The sequence below is a fragment of the Prionailurus bengalensis genome, chromosome B3 (genome assembly GCF_016509475.1).
Source record: "Prionailurus bengalensis isolate Pbe53 chromosome B3, Fcat_Pben_1.1_paternal_pri, whole genome shotgun sequence".
NCBI lineage: Eukaryota > Metazoa > Chordata > Mammalia > Carnivora > Felidae > Prionailurus > Prionailurus bengalensis.
In genome coordinates this window covers 5281036-5296436 of record NC_057355.1, presented here as the reverse complement: position 1 = coordinate 5296436, position 15401 = coordinate 5281036, and the positions used below count along the sequence as shown (strand labels likewise).

At 44.6% G+C, this 15401-nt stretch overlaps 1 protein-coding gene across 1 annotated transcript in view; it reads right to left on the bottom strand.

Moving 5' to 3' along the window:
* Positions 1–3230: 3230 nt before the first annotated feature.
* Positions 3231–15401, bottom strand: part of IQGAP1 (IQ motif containing GTPase activating protein 1) — a 102676-nt gene continuing 90505 nt past the window's right edge. Inside the window, exons 34-38 of the mRNA XM_043553895.1 lie at positions 14369–14581; positions 13023–13189; positions 11137–11259; positions 7488–7596; positions 3231–5543 (exon numbers count right to left, since the gene is read on the bottom strand). Coding sequence (XP_043409830.1) covers positions 5430–5543; positions 7488–7596; positions 11137–11259; positions 13023–13189; positions 14369–14581 — 726 coding nt within the window. The 3' untranslated portion in view covers positions 3231–5429. The remainder of the gene's footprint in view (positions 5544–7487; positions 7597–11136; positions 11260–13022; positions 13190–14368; positions 14582–15401) is intronic.

Sequence of the window (15401 nt, the reverse complement as noted above, 5' to 3'; positions counted from 1 at the left end):
AAAGATTAGTTGGCCATATGTTTGTGGGTCCATTTCTGGGTTTTCTGTTCTGTTCTACTGATCTGTTTTTGTGCCCCAAAAAAGTTTAATTTTTTTAATGTTTATTTTTGAGAGAGAGAGAGAGAGGGAGAGAGAGAAGAGGGGGAGAGAGAGTGGGAGACAGAGAATCTGAAGCAGGCTCCCGGCTCTGAGCTGTCAGCACAGAGCTGGACATGGGGCTCGAATTCATGAACCATGAGATCATGACCTGAGTGGAAGTTGGATGCTTAACCAATTGAGCCACACAGGCGCCCCTAATAAAAAGTTTAAAAAATTATAGTGTAAAGGAAAATTAAAATACTTCCATTTTCCCCAAGCATCTTTAGCATATTAGGTTAAATAAGTTGTCTCTAAGTCAAAAGGTTAAGAGTTTAATTCATAGTTATTAAAAAGTCTTAGTAAAGCTCCTTGTCTACTTCCCAAGTCTGGAGAAAGTGGATGATGTGTCTCATGACTGAATAATAAATTCTTTTCCACACCAGGTAAAATTTTTTGGCTTTTAACAAAATTGGAAGACCTAATCATGTTCTAATTATCTATTACAAATCATTGAGACTCTTAGGATAAACTAAGGAGTCCCCCCAAATAGATAACATCGCTGTAACAAAACACCTTCCATTTTCATATGCTTATTATGACAGCAAAGAGTCTCAGAGCTTACATTTATAAAAATAAAAAATAGGAAGAGAGTTGGTCATGACCTCTATCTCATTCTGACAAGTAGTAACATTTATCCATAAGTTTCTTAAACTTTCATTTAAAAATTCTTCATTTAGGAGCACCTGGGTGGCTCAGTCGGTTGAGCGTCCAACTTCGGCTCAGGTCATGATCTTGCAGTTTGTGGGTTCGAGCCCCGCGTCAGGCTCTGTGCTGACGGCTCGGAGCCTGGAACCCACTTTGGATTCTGTGTGTCCCTCTCTCTCTCTCTCTGCCCCTTCCCTGCTCATGCTCTGTCTCTCAAAAATGAATAAACATTAAAAAAAAAATTTTTTTTAATTCTTTATTTATCTAAGAAGTGCATTTCAAATATCTTACTTTTACAACAGTCAAGACAATACATGACTTGGATCGAATGTACACTAACAAGAACTATAATGACAAAACATTTTCCTGGATTGCATTAACAGCCTTAGATAAGACACATTTTTATTTTTTTAGATAATTGTGACAGAATAATAAAAAGTAAGACTTATGCTTTAAATGTTAGGATAAAAATCTGAGGGAAGTGCAATGGAAACATGAGTCTAAAGAGGAAAAACATGGAAGGTCTGAATTGACAAGGAGGTCAGGTCATGATCTCATGGTTCATGAGTTCGAGCCCCTCATGAGTTCATGAATTCATGTCAGCGGGCTCTGTGCTGACAGCTCAGAGCCTGGAGCCTGATTCAGATTTTCTGTCTCCCTCTCTCTCTCCCCCTCCTCACTCGCTCTCTCTCTCTCAAAAATAAACATAAAAAAAATTAAACTTTTTTTTGTACCTTTAAAAATGGATAGGGGGGGCACCTGGGTGGCTCAGTTGGTTAAACATCTGACTTTGGCTCAGGTCATGATGTGTCTGAGCCCCACATGGGGCTCTCTGCTGTCAGCGTAGAGCCCGCTTCAGATCCTCTGTCCCCCTCTCTCTGCCCTTCCCCCATTCTCTCTCTCAAAAATAAACTTTTAAAAAAAGTTTAAAAAATGGATAGGGGGACAAAAATAGACACATAGATCAATGAAACAGAATAGAGAACCCAGAATTCATTATTCAATTATTCAGCATTATTTCAATACCCAAGCTATGGAAGCAACCCAAGTGTCCACCGAATGGATAAAGAAGATACTGTGTATATACAAAGGAATATTACTCAGTCATAAAAAGAATGACACCTTGCCATTTGAGACAAGATGGATGGACCTACAGGGTATTATGCAAAGTGAAATAAATCAGAGAAAGACCAATACCCTATGATTTTACTCATGTGAAGTCTAAAGAAAACAAATGAATAAAGAAAAGAAAAAAAATCAGACTTTTACAGGGAACAGATTGGTGGCGGGAGGGGGGGGAAATGAAGGGGATTAAGAGGTACAAACTTGCTAGAGTCCGTCATGGAGACGGAAAGTACAGCGTGGGGAACAGATTGTAATAGGGTATGGTGACAGATGTGACCACACTCACTGTGGTGAGCATGGAGTGTAAAAAAAAAAAAAAAAAAGGACCGGGGGTTCTGTTCTATAGGTTTAAAAGCGAAATAATTTGTATCTTGAAACTCACAGTATGTTGACAATTATATACTTCGTAATTTAAACATTAAAAAAAAAAAGGAACTGTCAAGTTTGAAATTTGCAGAGGGATGCAGCTGTGCCAAATTCTTCGTGGGTTTGCAGAGGCCTCCGGGGACACGCGTCGTCTACCTGTGTCGCTTGGGGTACCCGCTTCCCTTCCTACTATTTCCCTTTGTGTGGTTTCCTTATTTAACATCTTATGTCTTGATAAGCACCTAGCTCCCTTGGTTTCTTGGCAGGAGGACGGTAGAGCTGAAGCTGTTTCAAGGACAGAGGCTGAGACAGTGGAGGCTCAGGGGCGCCCCCGGAGGCCGCTGGCTGGGGTGCCCTGCTCTGGCATCACCGTCCCCCACACGCCATCATCTCCCATTTTTCACTGGTTTACTGGAGAATGATTCTGTTTTTCCTCTTCTTTCCTAGTCCCTAATTTCCCAATAGAGTCTGGCCACAGTTTATAAACACAACAGGATGCGTATATACATATTTGTATTTTTAAGTGATTCCCCTTTTGCTATTTACTTTGTCCGGACGCGACTTCCCCCAGTCCCCTCTGGCACTCAGATGGAGCAGAGAAGGCCCCTGAGGGGTCTCCTGTGACTGCGTGCCCACACCCGGTGTGCGGGGTTCACAGGATAGTGGCAAAGGCTCCAGTGATTCTGAGCGTCAGCCGATCAGAGGCGGTACACGGTGTGTTCTCCCCGCCCCCAGATCTCCTCAGGTCCAGGCCACTGTAAGCAGTTATTACTTAAAAAAGGCTCAACTCCCATGTTAAACACCACTTTCAGATAATTCTGAAAGACATCTGATAGATAACCTGGGTTGGCTCCCCCAGAGAGACCGTGGTGGTTTTCAATCATTACATCTTGCTCTAGTCAACGCTGTCGAACAGGAACTACTAACAATGAAACTGAGAAAAATAAACACAAACATGAACAAATGACCTTTTATTTCGTACAGAGATACAAAGGCAATTGTGTGCAGCAATCTGATGGGCAGTCCAAATCGTTGGAAGTAAATTCATGATAAATGTCACGACAGCCGGTGGAAGACAAGGTGGGAGGAGGAGGGACGGGGCAGAGAGCGCCACAGCTAATAAGCAGAAATAATAGGAAGAGCTACAAGGTTTCAGAGCCTGACTTGAGTTCAGCCGGGGCACTCTCGATGCTGTTGCAACCGTAATTCTACACGGCCGCCAGCAAAATCTGCAAGTGCATTTTGTGCCATTTTGCATTAGAAGTTGCATCAAGGGCCCTGTAATCCTTACGAATAGTTGACGCATCGTATTTCATCACGGGAGTTGTAAACTTTGCTCGCGGTCTGTCATGCATGTGGCCTTTGAGGCCCAACAAGCATTTGGGATGGGCATCCTTTTAAGGTAAAAGACTTGACACTTTGGTCCCAGTTTTTGAGGTGACGTTACTTGTAATAGTATCTGCTTTTGATCTGAGGAGAAGGTCTCCTAAAAACTGATCTTCCAGAATACAGTAGAAAACAAGGTCAGGCTGGTGTGGAGTCTCCGGCCACGGCACCTCTCCCCCGCCTGCAGCGTGCGGAGAATCGGACGACTTAGATTTGCACAACGGTGGGCCTGACCGGGTACACAGTCTCCCGTGAAAAACACATCTCCAACGCTTCCATTTGTAACAGGGACACATCACATAATTTGTTATTAACGAAACAGTTTATTGGCTTTCAATATACAGCAGTAAATTTTCTCATGTAAGTTTATTTTGTTAAACTTTATGTTTTATGATAAAAGAATACTGAACCGAAACATCGGGGTAAATGGAGGTGTAGTAGCATGATTTCTAATATATTTTCCCGGATAAACAATTTGTTGTTGTTGTTGCTTTAAGTATATGACATTTTATCTGATAACAAAAGTTTCCTAAATTCAACGTTTAGAATTGAATTATTTCTGACTAAACCCAGAAAATGGGAGCTCTTAAAATAAAGGCACAGTGTGGGCAGCAGGACAAGAGAAAGAAATGGGAAGAAGATGTTAATACCCAGTTAACATCAGTTGGCTGGTTTCGTTTTTGACTCAGTCTGTCTAAAGCAGGATTATCTCCCTGCAACCCTGTAGATGAATCCTAGTGTTTTAGCTATAAGTTTTAAGAGTTCAGATATACAGATAAGCCAATTTTTAAAAAAACCCTTCTCTTACAGTATTCTAAAGGCTTTTAAAGCATTATATAAATCTTCAAAATTCCTATCACCCACATTTTAAGAAATAAATCTACACTTTAATAAGGCACTCAAGATAGAAAACAGTTTTGAAGACAATTACATTCTACACTAGGGCTCGCCCATCCCTTGGCCATAGGGACAGAACGGATGCCTTCCAGAACGGAGCCCACCTCTGTGCACAAACAGAGTCGAGCGGGCACCACAGAGCACTGTGAATTTGCCTAGAGAGCTGGGTTTTATCAGTGGGAGTGTCCCATCCACCGATGAGAGAGCTATGCCAACAGCACTGCTCCAATTTAATGGTGAAATTTAAAAACCGTATCTCCTCTTTGCTAGAAATTTTCCTTTCAACATAGAACAGTGACTTCTGTTAGCTCTTGCACACACAGGACAACAAGAGGAGGACCAGTGAGCCCCTGTGTCCTTCCACGTGACCGTCGGGATGGAAATAAATGTAAAGGAACTTCACCGTTAAACGACAACCTACTAATTCTAGATGACCCGACATCTTACTTGTGTGCCTTATAAGCATGTGCATCACCAGCGCTGATGCTCCCGCTTCCAAATAACAAGAAATCAAATCCCACCAACCCTGTTGCTGATTCAGACAAACACCAAAGCTTACGATATAGCAATGCAGCCTCGAGGACCGTAGCGATGGAGAGAGATTTTAGCGGGGGTTCCACTCTTTCCTACGTGACAGAGGAAAATGAAGGAACAGGAGGGTCAGACTAAGCCTGAAATACAATTTCACTATGAAAAATGGGCAGCAGGCGTCCCACGAGAGCGGGAAGAGCTAAAAACGCGGTGTCGGGAGCGCATCGAGTTGAGGCTTTGTTGAGGGCTGGCCTCTGCTTCCACTGAGTAAAGAAGGACCCGAGGAAGGCGGCCGTGAGGAGCTTCTCCCTTCCTCCCTCTGGGCTGGCGGCAACGACTGGTTACTTCCCGTAGAACTTTTTGTTGAGAAGGAAGATCAGGAGGTTGACATTTACTTTAGCTCTATTAAATAATTTCATGACCGCAACGCCCTCGTACTGTAGCTGCAGCAGGTCCTGTTTGGAAAAACACTCTGACAGTTAATCAAGTCTGTGGAACAAGAAACGCCACGGCGCAGGGAGGGATCCAGAAGGAATGAGGAATGACAGGTGTGAAATGGTGAGAGAAAGAAGTGCCCCACGACGGGCCTGTTCACTGCACAACCACCCCAAGAGCTCGAGGAACAGGGCACACTGGTCCACAGAACTTTCTGGTACAACTGGAGGTAAGAACTCGTGTGGTTCATATCCAAACGCACAAAACATGGAAAGAAAAAGCAGCAGGCTCATTGATCACACATACTTCTTTCAAAGTTACAATAACGTGTCTCTAGTTTGTCTAAGCGATGGGTCACCTGGAGAGGGTGAAGGCATTTCAGTCTCTGATAAAATAATCATTGAAAACAAGGTAAGGCCACCAATGGCCATCTCAATGGTAGAGTCCTAATTTCTATTTCACATGAGAAAGCTTTTAAATTCTGAAGGCAAGAGGGAAAAGGGCAAAATGTGCACTGTGCCTACTATGCGCTCATCATCACGTAAACACGTTAATGTCTTTTTAAGTCCTGATAAAAATCCTATAGGTGTGATTATCCCGAGTTTAAAGATGAGGCTCAGAGATGCTCAATGATTCACCCACAGTACAGAGTTGGCCGGAGTGAGGCAGATCTGAGTGCAAAGCCCCTTTTTCCAGCACCCTCCTCTGTCCAGAGCAAATTTAGGAAACCTGAGGGGTCTTGCCCATAAACTTCAGAACAGAGGTGATGAGAAAGCAAGAGTCAAAGAGCTCAGAAGCGCCCAAAAGATCAACGTACTCATCTTTTGGAAAAACCCTAGCGGCTCCATGAGAACGAAGGCCCTGGCGCGTCACCCACCCGGCGTGACACCTCGCACCCAGCACTCACTCCATACTTTGTGAATGTGCGCGAGTGAACGCGCTACCTGAGGCGCGCACAGGTCTGGTGAGACTGAAGGCACGACAGGATGTCCGTTTGTGTAAGCACTAGAGCGCGTGCCTCCCAGGACCCTCGCACTTCTGCTCAGCTAACGTGTTCAGAGGGCCTCTCAGCATTGAGAAGGAAACAAAGACACGCTACGGGCCCTTGGGGAGCTCGCAGTTTGGGGGGGTGGGAGGTAAGAGCCGACCGAGTCAACGGAGGCATCTCTGTGGGCAATGGAGGCGGAGGAGGAACCGGCTGGGGCTGCTGCGGCTCGGAGGTGGGAACACATGTGAAAGCCCCCCCACCCCACTCGTGTAAATGACGGGGAATAAAGGAGCGGACGCAGGGTCAGCGCGTGCAGAGATGGCGCCTGCCAGGCCGACGGAGCGCAGCAGCGGGCGGCGGGAGGAGGGAAGGGGCCGGCGGGAGGAGGGAAGGGGCCGGAACCGACCGGGACACACACAAAGCTGCGGGACTCAGGGCGGCGCCCAGGAGGCCTCGTGGCGCCTGGTGCTTTTCTCACGCGTAAAAACTGGAGATATTTCAACATAAAAATTAGGTAAAATTATGTTATAAAATGATTCACTGCAAAGTTCTTTCCGAATTTAAAATGGGATTGTTTACAAAGATCTAATTTACACATGCCTTGTCAGAAATACACATGTAAGCACCTGTATCAAGTCAAAATGAGAGAAAAGAGTTCAAGCTACTGAGTAGGCTTACAATTTTCTACTATCAACACTTAAGCATTTTGTTCAAGGTCAAGGTACCAGTTGGATTTAGTGGCAACACAAATAGAAGCTTGAGGTAAAAGCTTTTGGGAGACGTACGTACCCGCCAGACCTTTCTGGGGACTACAGACCAGGGGCACCAGAGCACAGGGCCCCTGGGCTCCTTCCCTCCCGCGTGGAGCCCAGCTCAGTGCTGCAGTGCACGGCCGTCCCCACACGGGTTCCCTGCCTTGACGAGAGCACAACCACCTCACCTACAGAGTTCTCGGTTCTGCCGGGCGCACACCCACCTGGTAATGTAGCATAAACGTCTCCATTTGAACGCCCATGAACTTGGCTTTCACCTCAAAGTCTCCAACTTCTTCTGTTGGACTGATTTCAAAGATAACATTTTTAAACCTGTTGAAACATAACATCATAAGGGTATATTTTTACGTTCTCGGGAACAGTATTCCACGAAATGTAGAAAGGAGAGTGACAATCTTCAAGAGTGAAAAGGGGTATAGCATAAAGGTCCAAGTACTCCTGCGGGTGGAGGAGCGCAGGGCTGCTACTCTACGTGCCACCTGCTCAGAGACCTGGGGAGAGGCCGGCAATCTCTCCCTGCAGCCCTCGCACACCACAGAAGAGGAACCAGTGAGGAATGCCACGATGGTCTCTGAAGGCATGATGTCATAGGAATTCTTGGCCTTCATTGTGGCCACTGCTGAAATCTAACGGTAAAAGGAAAATCAACAGAAAACTGGCCTGGAAGGAGAGGGATGAAAGGTGTGTGTATCAATGCAGGCATGTTTGAGGATTACAAGAAGTATGTAAGAAAAAGGGGTCGGGACAAAAAGAACCATGACAGGAGGTGCTATAGATATAAATGAACCGAGTGTTGCCAAAGATACACCTGCTACTGCTGAAAATTCTTAAGGTGTCACTCACTCTCAACATGTTACATGCCCAGAAATTTTATGGCAGTGGAAGAAGGCGGGAATGTGTTGTTCCCTGGGTGATCAAAGTACATCAGCCCAGATTTCTAGAATTCAACTATGAAGCAAACCCATCTACTAGGAACAGAGCCGAGAATCATGAATGATGCAAAACAGGCCACGGAGAAGCTGTAAGAGAGGTCATGAAATCCACACACTAGAACGTGCACATCTTACTCGACAGGAGGTCCTCTGGGGTCATTCCTTAAAGGTACTTCACGTGATAAACAATTTTATTTTAGCCAGTTTGCTTTGTTATTTGGTTTCCAAGCCTATCATAGCAAATTGAAAAGAAGGCAGGCAAAAAAAATGGCTGGCATTTGAACAGTAGAAAATAATGACAAAAAGAAGAGAAAAGACAATAAATGTGAGACAAACTTGAAAGGTGCATAAAGTGCTCACATAAAAAACCTCAAAAACACCAAGGTCCCCAACTGAAAAGCGACCAGAGAAAATACAAATAAGCCACGATTCTCACACACACACACACACACACACACACACACACACACACACACTCTCAACTAGACTCTAAGAAATGTCAAGTTTTAAAATGAGTACTAGGGGCACCTGGTGACTCAGTCAATTGAGCGTCCAACTCTTGATTTCAGCTCAGGTCATGATCCCAGGGTTGTGGGATCCAGCCCCAAGTTGGGCTCTGCTAGGCATGGAGGCTGCTTAGGAGTGTGTCTGTCTGTCTGTCTGTCTCTCTGCCTCTCCCCTGCTTGCGCACACGCTCTCTCTCTCTCTCAAAAAAAGCTCTCTTTAAAAAATTAAAATCGGGCACCTGGGTGGTTCAGTGGGTTAAACGTCCGACTTCGGCTCAGGTTATGATCTCATGGTTCGTGGGTTCGAGCCCCGCAAGGCTATGTGCTGACAGCTTAGAGCCTGGAGCCTGCTTTGGAATTTGTCCATCTGTCTGTCTCTCTGTCCCTCCCCTACTCATGCTCTCTCTCTCTCAAAAATAAATGTTTTAAAAAATTAAAAAATCAAATCAAATCAGATACTATCTTTTAACTACTGAATTCAAAACCATTGAAAATTACTTTACTATTCAATAATGGGAAAGAAATAGGCAAGTAAGCGCTTCCATATACATTTCTGACACTACTGCAGATTCTTTGGCGATATACATATATACATACATGTATATATATATATAAATTTTTTCATCTGCTATGGAAAATCGTATGGCAGTTCTTCAAAAACTTAAAACTACCATGTGATCCAGCAATCCTGCTTTGGGGTATAGATTCAAAAGAACGGAGAGCAGGATCCCAAAGAGACGTTTACACTTCTATGTTCACAGCAGCATTGTTCGCAGTAGCCAAGAGGTGGAAGCAGCCCACAAGTCCCCCGACGGACGTATAAACAGAATGCGGTGCGTATATGTACAGTGGAATTTTATTCAGCCTTAAAAAGAAATCTGTCACACGCCACAACATGGATGAACCATGAGGTCACTGAGCTAAGTGAAACAAGCCAGTTACGAAAAGACAATGGCTTATATGAGATGCCTGGAGGCGTCGAATACATGAAAACAGGGAGTAGAAGGGTGGTTGTCCAGGGCTGGGGGAGGGGCAAATGGAGAGCTGTTGTCCAGTGGGTACAGTCTCAGTCTGGTAAGATGAAAAGATTCTGGATAGCTGTTGTACAGCAACGTGAACACACTTAACGCTACTGAACTACACACTTAAAAACGGTTACGATGGTAAAGTTTAAGTCTTGTACTTTTTATAATAATAACTTAATAATTTTAATACTTTGACCAGAAATTCCATTTTTAGACATCTATGATAAAAAAATAATTAGAGGTAAAACCAAAGATTTACATATAAAGACAGACATACCGCAAGTGTAATAACGTAAAAAGTAAAATCAACTTAAACGTCGTACAGGTGAATGGTTAAATTTCAACTACAATATGAAACATTGTGTGGCCATTAAAAAGGATGCTTTCAAAGAATGTGAAAATTTCTCAAAATATAATGGGAAAAAAGTTGGATATGTGACTATTTTCACAACATATGTTAAAAAAATAATAGGTAGATAAATAAGTGGGAAGTTAGATAATCTGCTGTGAACAGAGGCACAGAACATACACTAATTATTTCAGTGGCTATCTTTGGCTTGTGAAATGATAAATGCTTTTTTTCTTTTTCTTTATGCTTTAGCAATTTCCAAAGTTCAATAATGAATACATATCACCTTAGGATCAGAAAAATTTTTCTTTTTAAACAAAGTTGTTATTGTTTTAACAGACACAAAATCAGAAAGCTCAGCTATGTACGGTCACAGGGCTGACTGAACAGGTACTCCATAAATGCCCGCTAATGACAGCCAGGCCAGATCCAGGAACCTTGTACAAAGCGAGCTGGCCCTTCCCAGGAAGGAGAATGAGGGGAAGGCCCTGATTCCTAGCCTCAGGTGGAATAAAGTAAACTCCTCTTCTTGTTCTTATTTATTCTTGGTTGAGACACAGGAGAAATACAAAATGTTTTCCTGCTTTAAAGAGGAAAAACTGGGGTGTCTGGGGGACTGTTGGTTAAGCATCGGGTTCTTGATTTTGGCTCGGGTCGTTATCTCACAGTTCATGGGATTCAGCCCCACGTCGGGCTCTGTGCTGACGGTGCGGAGCCTGCTTGGGGATCCCCCTTCCCAAAATGAATAAGTAAACATTTAAAAGAAAAAGAAAAGAAAAAAGGTAAAGAGCAAAAAAATTAAGATGGGGCTAACATAAGTAGGTGCAAACATGGCTTGGGGCAAATATTCCACAACAAAGGAGAAGTAACACTTTCCCTTCTCTGACAGACAAATTAACTCTGAGCATTGGGAATGCTGCACCCAAATAGATATATAAGTAAATAGAAGATATGAAAACAACCATCCAGAAATAAAGGGAATCAGGTGTGATCAATGTAGAGACAAAATCAAGATACAGAACAGAGTAAAAACTACTCACTGGTTCACTTGCAGGTCCTCAATTTCCAGAAGGACTCCTTTTTCATGCAGTCTGGCTGCTGTGTATTTCAGAGAAATCTTTTTACTCTTCTTTCCTTTCATTTCCCCAGGCTTCTTGGAGACCCTGCAAAAAAATCACATCCCGTCACTTTCTATCAGTAACTACAAGTCTGTTGGTAATTCATGGATTGGAGGCCAGAAAACAGACTTCCCCTACACTAGCCTAAGTAACATATGGATTCTAAAATGGCCAGTAAGTGTTAGGATTAGCCTGAGTAATATTTTTGCAAAACAGTGGAAACATCACTAAATTGCTTTGGCCTTTAATTTAACTGTATTTGAAAACCCATGTAAATTTGACAGGCCATGTCATCTGTCCAGGTTCCTCTCAACACCTCAGTACCTACAAGTGTGAAGCACTCTAACGCTAGCCTAAAGGAACTGTACTGAACCCCAAAGGAGTCCCTGTAAGGCCCTCAGCTGTGCAGGGAAAAAATAAACATATCTCAGAATAAGTAATTTTATAAAGACTTTAAACCAGTGTAGCAAATACAGAGGAGTGGGAACAAGGAGAAAGAAACAGACCTTAAGACCTTTTCTTGATCAGGACAATCAAGATAAAAGGGATTTTCAAAAGTAAGTGAGGGAAGAATAGAGATCTATATGAGAACCAGGGATTTGGGACTCCCAAAGGAAGGGTCTCAAGAAATGGGCAGGAACGCTGGTACCGGCATAAAAGGGAGTAACTGCTATGGAAGGAACTACAACACGTATAGAAATTACAACTGTACAATAGAAAGTCAGTAAGTGCTTGAAGAACGATGGGGACATGTCCAAAGGTCACAAGAGCCAGCTTTGCAAGCTGGGTCAGGTGGGTCTGATTTTCACCCCAGCACATCAGCCCTGCCTCACCTTGGTCTTCCAGGGAGGGAAAGAAAGAGACAGCCAGAGGGCAGGGAGAAGAGTAAGCAAGCCAGAGAAGGGAGGCTGGTATGGCAAAATGTTAAAAACAGGTCAATCTGGGGGCGCCTGGGTGGCGCAGTCGGTTGAGCGTCCGACTTCAGCCAGGTCACGATCTCGCGGTCCGGGAGTTCGAGCCCCGCGTCAGGCTCTGGGCTGATGGCTCAGAGCCTGGAGCCTGCTTCCGATTCTGTGTCTCCCTCTCTCTCTGCCCCTCCCCGGTTCATGCTCTGTCTCTCTCTGTCCCAAAAATAAATAAACGTTGAAAAAAAAAAAAAAATTAAAAAAAAAAAAAACAGGTCAATCTGGGTGAAGGGTGTGTGTTTATTGTTCTGTTCACTCAACCTTTCTTAGGTTTGAAAATTCTTACACTGAAGAGTGAGAAGTCCAAAGTAAACCAACCCTACAGATAGAGCCTGCAACTACCACCTCACGCCTCTGGGTTCTCAGTTTCCCTCCCTATAAAATGGGCATGATGCTGGCTGTGGCCGCGCCAGGAAGGCTGCATCAGATCCTCCCTGGCAGCTGGGAAGAAAGCTGGGGTCTGGGATCCTGTCCCCAAGAGGTGTAGAGAGAGACCAGAGGATCGAAATGTCCATCATATTCCTTGAGTGATCTGAAGGCACATGCGGGTTTGGGGAGCAGTAACTAAACTCCTTCCATGATTCTTTCATTTCTAGGGCCACGAAGATATTTTGGAACAAGGGATGCTTAGAAGTAAGCATCCTTGAAATACCCCCTACGTTATTTATTTACGTCACACAACAACAAACGGATCTAGGAAATCATGCCAACAATTAGAAACAAGATAAAAGAATGAGAGCAATAAATAGACCCAGCGTGTTTTAAGGTAAAACCTTCCAAGGTCACTCGAGCTGCCTCTCCTTCCTTCCCCACTGACGTTGACTCTTTACAAAACATACTCACTTGCCCTTGCTGGCCAAGTTATCCAAGCAGGTTTTGATATAGCTTTTGTAGTAATCCACCTGCTCTCCATAGAAAGTGGCCTTCGAGTTCAGGGCAGCGTATGTTTGCTGTAATTTCACCAGCTCGGCCTTCCTCCTCTGTCGATACCTCCGCTGGTTCCGAATATCCTAAGACACAGTTGTTAAAGTTAGGACAATAATGATCAGTATCGTATTCTTCTTGAGTCATCCACACTAGTGCTTAACCCCATTTTGCATGACCAGGCTTTAACAGGAAGCAACTGAAGTTCAAAAATTAGTAAAGAAATTCAGATCCCGTCAATTTTTTTCTCCCGTACCTAGAGGTACGGAAACATGTTACTTTTTTTTTTTTTTAAGTTTATTTATTTTGAGAGAGAGAGGGAGAGAATGTCCATGTGTGTATGAGCAGGGGAGGGGCAGAGAGTGAGAGGAAAAGAGAAAATCCTAACCAGACTCCTCACTGTTAGCACAGAGCCCAATGCGAGGCTCGAACTCATGAACTGCGAGATCATGACCTGAGGTGAAATCAAGAGTTGTAGGGGCGCCTGGGTGGCGCAGTCGGTTAAGCGTCCGACTTCAGCCAGGTCACGATCTCGCGGTCCGGGAGTTCGAGCCCCGCGTCGGGCTCTGGGCTGATGGCTCGGAGCCTGGAGCCTGTTTCCGATTCTGTGTCTCCCTCTCTCTCTGCCCCTCCCCCGTTCATGCTCTGTCTCTCTCTGTCCCCAAAAAATAAATAAACGTTGACGAGTTGGACACTTTACCGACTGAGCCACCCAGGCGCCTGGGAGATGTGTTACTTTTACAGACTTCCACATTCTTTGAATTTACCTGTGAAGCTGACTTAAACCTCTTAAGTATGTTGGCAGGAGAGGGAAGAAAAGATAATTTTACCGTGTCAATGATCAAGCTCCCCGATGTGCACGGTATTTCTACCAGCAGCAAACACCTACGCTCTCAGCCTACACCAGAGCCCCTTACTTGTGAAGATTCACACAAATCAAGAATTGCATGACCAACGTGATGTGAATTTATATTTCATAGTAATCATTAAAAAGATCTGGAGGAATTCTTTAAGGCCAAAGACAAATTAACACACAGGCAGCTCTAATTAGGGCCTTCTCCCTTTTGATTTAGGCCATGGAGTAAATCATCAAAGGGCAGCAAGGTCCTCATGTTGGGAAACTCAGAACCAATTCCCCAGCGCAGGGGACACTAATCTGCCTGTGCCCTGAAGGCATATTGTCATCTGAACAGCTGCTGTCTCTTCACAAGCTCCCGAGACAGCTTTGTCCACGGCCAGCCCATCACTGCCCCCACAAGCAGTACCCTGGCAATGTCGTTGATCAGCTCCTGATATCTGTTCTTCGGGTCCACCGTCCCGAGCTCCGTTAGCTTCTTCAAACCTGACTGGATCTTCTCCTTCTTCTCCTGAAGAGTGAGGTTGCTGTCTTCCTTTACAAATTGTGACTTTTTCATCTTGTCAGGAGTCTTGGCATCACGAATAGCGCGTCTCTGCATGGCCCTCTGATGTTCTGCTTCCTACAGATACAGAGAAGAAAAAGAAGTTGCTGGCATGTTGACCACACTAATCCCAAACCTGAATTTATACAGCATATCCACACCTGAATTTACATAGCCCTGAAACTCCATTCTGGAAACGGAGGGAACAAACTTGCCCTCTGACAACTGACAGAGAACCTGCACAGAGCACACCTAGAAGAGATCGCGTCGATGAAGTCACACGGTCTCGTAGCGCTTCTTCCCTGGATTCTCACATACGGTTAGGAGACTGGGCTCCAAGTGGCTCCAAGATCCCTCGTTTTTTTCCTATCACATTTTGAGACATGGGAGCCATTGAATTTGACTTGAAACACAGCTTCATTCATTGGTGAATGTTAAAAACACACCCATGCAACACCAGCGTTTGGTAAATTCTTGCCGACTCTTTTTGCCACCTTGTCCAGGCTGGATCATGCTGAAGGCTTCCTTTCGCTTTCAAGCATGGTACGAATGCCAGTATCTGGAGCAGTCCTTCCGATGATTCTTCTTTCCCAGTTGACATTCAGCGTTTGCCCATTACGTCCCTGCCTGACATGGCTCACACCGCTGGCCCATTCTTTTGGTGTCTTCCTCCTTCTCTAGCTCCTTGCAGTGTGGCTCTACAGCTCTGCCCTCGTGGCCAATTCGCCACCCCTCCTCCGAATCCAGTGCCTTTTCTTAGCTGTCGCCTTGCTTGTACCCTGCACGTTCTCTCCTTGCCCCGGGCACAAGTTTGGTACCTCTAAGTGACCCCTGGTAGTTTCTCGGTGACTGTTCATTCTCAATACTTGAGTGACCGTCCCTATGCTACGGATCCCAC